This window comes from Ruditapes philippinarum, unplaced genomic scaffold, assembly GCF_026571515.1.
Source record: "Ruditapes philippinarum isolate M1 unplaced genomic scaffold, ASM2657151v2 ctg5169_1_1_1_1, whole genome shotgun sequence".
Taxonomy (NCBI): domain Eukaryota; kingdom Metazoa; phylum Mollusca; class Bivalvia; order Venerida; family Veneridae; genus Ruditapes; species Ruditapes philippinarum.
In genome coordinates this window covers 201,959-209,526 of record NW_026866764.1, presented here as the reverse complement: position 1 = coordinate 209,526, position 7,568 = coordinate 201,959, and the positions used below count along the sequence as shown (strand labels likewise).

The window sequence follows — 7,568 nt, the reverse complement described above, 5'->3', positions numbered from 1 at the left end:
GCAATGAAATTAAGTTAATTTTCAAGCAGTTGAGATTGTAAATTCTCTAGCAGCTGAATGGCAAAATAAATTAGCAATGTCACCTTGAAAATCACAATATATACATGTATATACTTAAACAGTCCCACATTAAAACAGCAAATTTAATTAACTGAACAAAAGTGATAGAAATAGGAATCGTATAGACAAGAATTGGAATTTCATACGTTAATTGTTGACGCTCGTCTATTAAATAAACCTCTTTTGACAAATTTTTAATTAGGTTAAAGTAGGGCAAAAGCTTGTAGATACTATAACCAAGATAAGCAAGTATTCTAACTCTCATGTTTACAACTTATAAAGTGTTTGAATAATTGGCTACATTAAAGTTTTTGCAACACGACAATTAAGGGCGACGTCGCCGACGCAGCGACCATAAAAGCTTGATTTTGTTCGAAAGAGGCGGACTAAAAATGACCAGATTAAAGTTGTGAAATAACATGGTCTACACAGTACATAGAACACATTCAATAACTTAATTTTACAAAACAGTTAAGTGAATAAGGAACAGCTTACATACTTGTACTAACAGACATTTACAATTGCATGACACCAAGCTATATATTTATACTCATGTACATTTTAAATGCACAATTCTGGTGCCATTTTCCTCATAATCCAGTTTTGAAATGGCGAGATTTTGGAACATAGATAAAGAAGCTAGAACTGAACCTCCAATCCAGACACTTAGCTTTCTTTCAGGGGGTGCTATAACCTTCACCTTCATCGTTTTTGGAACCAAATCCGTCAATTCCTTAACCATTCTTTCCCTCAGCCCTGTGAACATCGTACATCCGCCTGATAATATCACGTTACGCATTATATCCCTCCTGGTGTCAATATCACATTTCATAAGACTAGAATATAAGAACTGATGTAATCCTGGGAAATCTTTGCCGAGTAAATGTGGTTGAAAAAGTGGCTCTGTACACCGGAACCTTTCGTTCCCAACTGTAAGCCTACGTCCATCAGGTAGCTCATATATATTTTCGATACTAGACTCGGTACAATTCATTGTTTTCTCAAAATCAAGTTCTGTGTAACCTAATGATTCTTTCATCTTACGAACTATTTCTTTGTCGCTATTGCAAGTTAAAGAATGGCTTCGTTCGCCATTTAACATTTGTAACAAGTAGTCCGTCAAATCATTACCACCAAAATTCATACGATCAATCGCGTGTTTTAATATATATCCTTCATATATTGCAATCACGTGGGAGACCTCGTGACCTACATCAAGTGTAATAGCCGAAAAGTTGCCTGAGGAGTACATCCCGAGGACACCCGCTAATGAAACAGAAAATAGTGGCGTGTTGAACGTTTCAAACATTATTTCGCACATTTTTTCTCTGTTGATTTTAGGATTTAATGGGACATCTGTAAGTAACACAGGATGGTGCTCAGGTGACACGTGCAGTTCTTTATCAAATATATATTGCCATATTTTCTCCATGTCATCCCAGTCGGTTATGATACCCTTTTTGATTGGTTGATTAATTGCAAGTACATCTCTTTTATTTTGTATTTCGTCTCCAATGAACGCGTCTTTTCCATCCATGCCTACCATCCAGTTTTCGTACATGTACCGCGGTCTGCCAATAAGAGGCGGAATTATGGATCTTGGAGCATCGTCTCCTGCAAACCCCGCCTTACAGAGGTGTGAACCGTTGTCAATGACAACCGCGGGAATGTCATCATCTTGCGCGTAATTGAAACTCATGACACTGCAAAGATAATACAATGGTACTTAAATAATTGTAACTTTGTAAATTGCTTTTAGCTGAAGACGAGGTTACAATACAAGTGATAGCTAAGGTACAGGTATTAGGATTTTGGTCATCTAAAATTGTAAAATATTGATGTAAATAATGATTCTAAATGTGGTAAGATATTAATCTACTAAAAATCAATAACACATAATTATACAAAAATAAACGCACCTGAATTATGCAAACAAAAGGTCGACTTATTAAATTGATTTCCCGTCCGTCGGCCAGTGTGGTCTTCATATGAATTACTAATACATGTAGTTCACAGAGAAGATATTGATGTTATATTAGTTTTGTTGAATAATAAGTTTTACCTTAAATGGTCAATGGATTATCCACTATGTATCATGAAAACAATCAAATTCTATTAATAACTATGACACGTTTACAACTAAAGTTCTTTATATAGCTATATTATCAGGGCTTTTGCAAGATGGAAAATGTAAAATAACAGATTAATGAAGGATAAATCTGAAATAATACGTGTATATACATGTATGTAATCAGACTATAAGTACTAGAGAGACATCAATTATAGATTAATTGTTCCAGGATTAAGAAAAAAAAATTGCCTTTGTCACTTTGGCCTGTATTTTTTTGCATTCCAATCATATAGAATCATTCTCGCAACATAAACAATTAGACATGTTTTTTGTTTGCCGATAAATATAAACCTAATATAAACAAACCCTGGTTCCCGGATTCTATCTTAATTACGTGCGTACGGTACAGAGCCGTGTTCTCGTGAAACACTTTAATTTTTTTTCGTTTTATTACTTGTTTTCTAAATAAATTAGATTTACTTACAATTTTTGTCATTTACATTTAAAGAATAAGAGATATAAAGTAAATAAGGATTCAAGACTTATTTTGCTTAACGTGGCATTTAACAATATTAAATAAAATAAATACGTAAAAGCTCTCTAAACCGTAACTGTATAAATTTCTAAAATTAAACTTCTAATTGGCTATTCAATTACATGTACATTAATGGTATTTATATCTTACTCTGAGATAAATTTTTTAATAAACAGAAATTAAGTATACATGTAACTAACAGTGTAATTATTTTCATTAGTTGAAGTATTACTTAATTTGCAGTCAAAGGAAATTGTCCGTTTTTTTAAAATTCAGAGGTTTCAGTTTTCAGGGAAAGATTTTTCAATGAGTTTAACAGAAATGAACAGGCTCAATCAAACCGAGCCTGCAACATTTTCAATTTTGCCGTGTTGGGCTTTCTTTAGGGATTCTTATTTTCTCTATTTTAAAGGAGGAATATCAACCAGGACTTTTAAAATCGTCCGGTTTGTACATGATTCTGGTTTTCAGATAATTCGGTTATGCCGATATTTTTTTTATATTTTGAAGTAAAATCCTGATCGGGCCATTTGAAAATTCGCTAGAAACAAACGATAATTATACATGTAGAATCTAGTTCATGGCGAGATATTAATAGAAGTTCCAAAATTTACCGTCATTTGCGAGGTTTTGTCGAGAAAGTTATTTCAATTTGCACCTTAAAACGCACATGGAAACATATGTAAAAGTTGACATGATATTTAGTGTAAAATTTTCAAGACAAGTGATACTGCTATGATTGCACGTGTAAAATACTGAGATTTTAAGTAGTATTTACGGAGAACATTAAGAATCTGTCCACAGAGAAATCCATGTTTAAAATCCTAACCCTTACCCAAAACCATCTAACCCTAACCACAGATGTAATATAAATCCGTGCCCTAACCCATAGCCCATAATAATCTGAATGATTTAACAGAGAAACATAAATATTGAAGAAATGGTATTGGGTAAAATGTTAAAAAATAGCTGCGGACAGATTCATAAGTCTAGTCTGGTCGTAATATCTACTTTATTTAAGATTACAAAGTCACATTGAATTAATTCCCCAAAATTAGAAATCGCTGTCCGGATACCGGATACTAATTTTTATCAAAGAGTTTACACCAGTTACCTCCCCTGTTTAGTTGCTAGCGACTCGTCGCACTTGTTTATGCAGGTAAATATTTCATTTTTCATCGTTTTCTTTCTGATTTCATCCTTAATTCACACGGTGAATATATTTTCAATACATCAACGAACAGAAATTTCAATAAAGGAGCAGATTGATACTCAAAAACATCACAAAATACCCGAATACAAAAACGCGTATTGCACTGTTTTTCGGACAAAATTATTTCGGATACATGCATTAAAACAGTTACACATATTTGGATATTTTTGCTGTTTCATTATGACATATTGTAGACTATTTCTAATAGATAAACCTTGAATTTTCATGCAAATTTTCATTGATATTATTTTTTCTTTGCAGCTTTATCCACCATGAAAATGTTTTAGATAATTGCATGTGATTAAATCATCTGTAAGAGAGAATCTGACACAATGGCTCTCCATCTCTCAGATTTGTACCATGCTTCAAGCACTGAGAAAGTGCTGGACATGGAAAAGGATCTGAAACAAGAGCTTGAAGAGCTAAAGCAAGAGATAGATGAGAATGACACAGTATTAGAAATGCCATCAAAGGTTGTCAGGTACGTAGAAGAGAAATTATAAAAACCTTCTTTTCTTAAACTAGCAATCATTTAAAATGATTTTACCCTACTCTTACCCTTACAAATTTCTTTTTATTGCTTTGAATTTGGAAATTTAATGTCAACTCATGCAGTTTAGGAAATTTAATTATCAAGATAATAAGAATGATCAAAATAATAGAGGCTTGTCAAACTGCAAATAATGTCTAATTCACTACTGGTAGTACATGGCTTTCCTTTATGCATATCAAGTGCAATTAAAAATGAAGCTCTTCTATCATTTGGTACAAATTAAGAAAGTTTGGTACATACATATATGTGATATAGTCAAAATATTTTGATACATGTACCAAAGCTAGATTCTGAGATACTTTTGTTTTGGCCGGAATCTCGCTTCAAGCTCTAGTGGAGATATTGCCCATACACAAAATAGCACAATATCTCAACACATAGTACAATTAGTTGGAGTAGCACAAATGTATATGACAATGCTGTGGGTTCAAATCATACCAGGGACATTGAATTCTTTTATGTGTGGAAGCTACCTAGCTGATTTACGGATTGTTGGTGGTTCTACTCAGGTGCCAGTTTGTGGCTGAAATAATGTATGGAGGGGCACCCGAGGTCTTGCCCAACCAATAAAGCTGGAAAATTGCCATATGACTAACTGTGTTGTTGCAACATTAACCCAACCAAAAAATAAAAATGTGACAATGCTATTCTGTCATATTATAGGTTGTTTAATTAGAGTAAAAGGATAGATAAAGAAAGTATGCTTCTTGATCTAGTATTCACTAATCAACTTGGTTTTTTTAGCTCGACTTTTCTATGAAAAGGGGAGCTATCCTACTCGCCCCGGCGTCGGCGTCGGCGTTGGCGTCGGCGTTGGCGTCACACCTTGGTTAAGTTTTTCGTACCACCCCACTTTATTTCAGAAGTATTACAAGTATGGCTTTGAAACTTACCATACTTGTTCACCATCATAACCTCCATCTACAGACAAGAGTACATAACTCTGTCAAGGTTTTTGACAGAATTATGGCCCTTTTTTGACTTAGAAAGTGTATGAGCTTGGTTAAGTTTTTTGTACCACCTCACTTATTTTCAAAAACCATTGGAGGTATTGCTTTGAAACTGACCATACTTGTTTACCATCACGACCTTCATCAACAGACAAGAGGACATAACTCTGTCAAGGTTTTTGACAGAATTATGCCCCTTTTTGACTTAGAAAATACATTGAATATGGGTAAAATCCACTTATTGCCTTAACCCTTTGAGATATTGCTTTGAAACTTTTAATGCTATTTCACATCATTACCCCCATCTGTACGCAAGAGAAGGTAACTCTGTCAAGGATTTGTTTTAAAAATTAAGGCCTTTTATCGACTTAGAATCTTGGTTAAGTTTTTAGTACCAGTCCACTTTTTGACTGAACTGTTTGAGATATTAATTTGAAAGTTGGAATACTTGTTTACAATCATGATTCCCAAACATGTCCAGGAGAAGGTAATTCTGTCAAAGATTTTATTTGAATTATGGCCATTGTTCACTTTAAAAATACAGAGATTCTTGTATTGCCTTTTACTGCAAAAACTTTTTTTATTGGCAAGCAATAAAAAAGTCGAGCGCGCTGTCTTACGGACAGCTCTTGTTATGTTTCAGTTCTGTGCCTCTACCAAAAGATGTGTCTCACTATAGGGCGGAAAGAAAAATCATTGTTGATAGAGCAATGGAGGTATGTTTTAGAAACCTTAAATTGATTCTTTTGTATTTATAAATATTATTGAGCACCTTTTTTTAACATGTTTAACATTTAACTGTCTTTTATGATTCAGTGCACAAAACCATTTTAATATTTTCTATTGTACCATAATTAGATTGTATACTTTTATATTGAAAGTATTTAACAAAACTATATTGTAGTTATCATTATCATGCAATAGTTTATTGTTTTTTTCTTTCCTGATTTGGGTGATCCAGACCTTTCTTGTATTCCTGCATATGGTTAATTAAAAACACTTTGCTTCCCTGTTATACTAGAAAAATATGCACTAAGGAACACCTGTGGTACTCTCCTATATGTACTTCATTGACATTCAAATGTTGCATTATGACCTGAACAATCAGATATGATTTTCAACCCTACAAAAGGAAGAACTTCATTTAAGTTATGGATATACAATGTATACAATGATGTAGTTGTAAATTCTAATTCCTTTGTTATACAGGTCAGTCAAGCTCAGCCCCTAGTTGTACAAGCTGATGTGATGAAGGAAGAAATGTTAAACGCTGAAAGTTTAGAGTACACTTCTGCCAGTTTGCCGTTGTTGATTCACCAGGTAACATCAAATATATATTTTTTTGTGGTGACTCTTGTAGTATGCTGCTGTCAGTTATGATAAGCCCCGCCTCCTTTATATAATGCATGTCCTGCCTCTTTGGTACTTGTATGTAGTTATTTCTTATAATACACTTGTACCAGAGCAACAGATAAGGTGCGTATTTGCATATTTACGCAATTAATTTCATAAAATACGCAATTGATTTTTTAAGAATGCGTATCAAAACCCATTAAAAAAAATAAAATTCGCAATTGTCTTAAAAACCCTAGGTATTGTCATTTTCATCACCGTAAAATTAATCTGTTGTATGCACGTAGTTTTGGACAAATAATAGCGATATGCATGCTATCCGAATATTCCCGAATCAATGCTAACTAATCAACGGTCTCCGGTCTTCGACGGTCCCCGGTCTCCAAAGACCGACTAAGTCATATCAATAAAGCATGACACCGTTGTTTGTCTACTCAGGTCGACGGTCTTTACAGACCGGCAGAGACCGTTGATTTGGGGAGACAGTCAAAAAGTAGGTCCCACCTGTATCAATAGACGCTTTGAAAGCAATATGGCGTCGTACAAAAGGGAAAATGATTTGAAACAAAACAATCGTAAATAATCAAAAATCAGTCAGAAAACGAATTTGTTAAAAATATTATGAAATATAACATGAGCATTTTATATAAAAAATAAAACAATTGTGAAAAGTTCTAGTAAATTGTTAATCCTATTTTCTTTTTAAAACAGTTAAATTTCATTGATATTGAAACCATAAAATTCATATTTTCATAATTGAATACCCAATTGATCTTGAAATCATAGGGTATCGAGTTTTGGAATACCCAATTAAATGGAGCCAATACCCAATT

General features: G+C 33.6%; 2 protein-coding genes across 3 annotated transcripts in view; one reads left to right on the top strand and one right to left on the bottom strand.

Annotated features, from left to right (window-relative positions):
- Positions 1 to 592: 592 nt before the first annotated feature.
- Positions 593 to 2,198, bottom strand: LOC132733605 (actin, cytoplasmic-like). 2 transcript variants are annotated; one of them, XM_060720266.1, is made up of 2 exons: positions 2,123 to 2,198; positions 593 to 1,763 (listed from the first exon to the last, which is right to left on the bottom strand). In XM_060720266.1, exon 2 carries the CDS (start codon positions 1,757 to 1,759, stop codon positions 611 to 613), a length of 1,149 nt encoding a protein of 382 aa, XP_060576249.1. In that variant the 5' UTR covers positions 1,760 to 1,763; positions 2,123 to 2,198; the 3' UTR covers positions 593 to 610. The 2 variants fall into 2 exon arrangements, with proteins under 2 accessions (XP_060576249.1, XP_060576248.1); XM_060720265.1 differs by lacking the exon at positions 2,123 to 2,198 and adding an exon at positions 1,980 to 2,114.
- A 1,577-nt stretch (positions 2,199 to 3,775) lies between these two features.
- The window catches only part of LOC132733593 (uncharacterized), a 48,864-nt gene continuing 45,071 nt past the window's right edge, over positions 3,776 to 7,568 (top strand). Inside the window, exons 1-4 of the mRNA XM_060720253.1 lie at positions 3,776 to 3,825; positions 4,141 to 4,360; positions 6,026 to 6,098; positions 6,592 to 6,702. Of these exons, the coding sequence (XP_060576236.1) occupies positions 4,212 to 4,360; positions 6,026 to 6,098; positions 6,592 to 6,702 (333 nt within the window). The 5' untranslated portion in view covers positions 3,776 to 3,825; positions 4,141 to 4,211. The remainder of the gene's footprint in view (positions 3,826 to 4,140; positions 4,361 to 6,025; positions 6,099 to 6,591; positions 6,703 to 7,568) is intronic.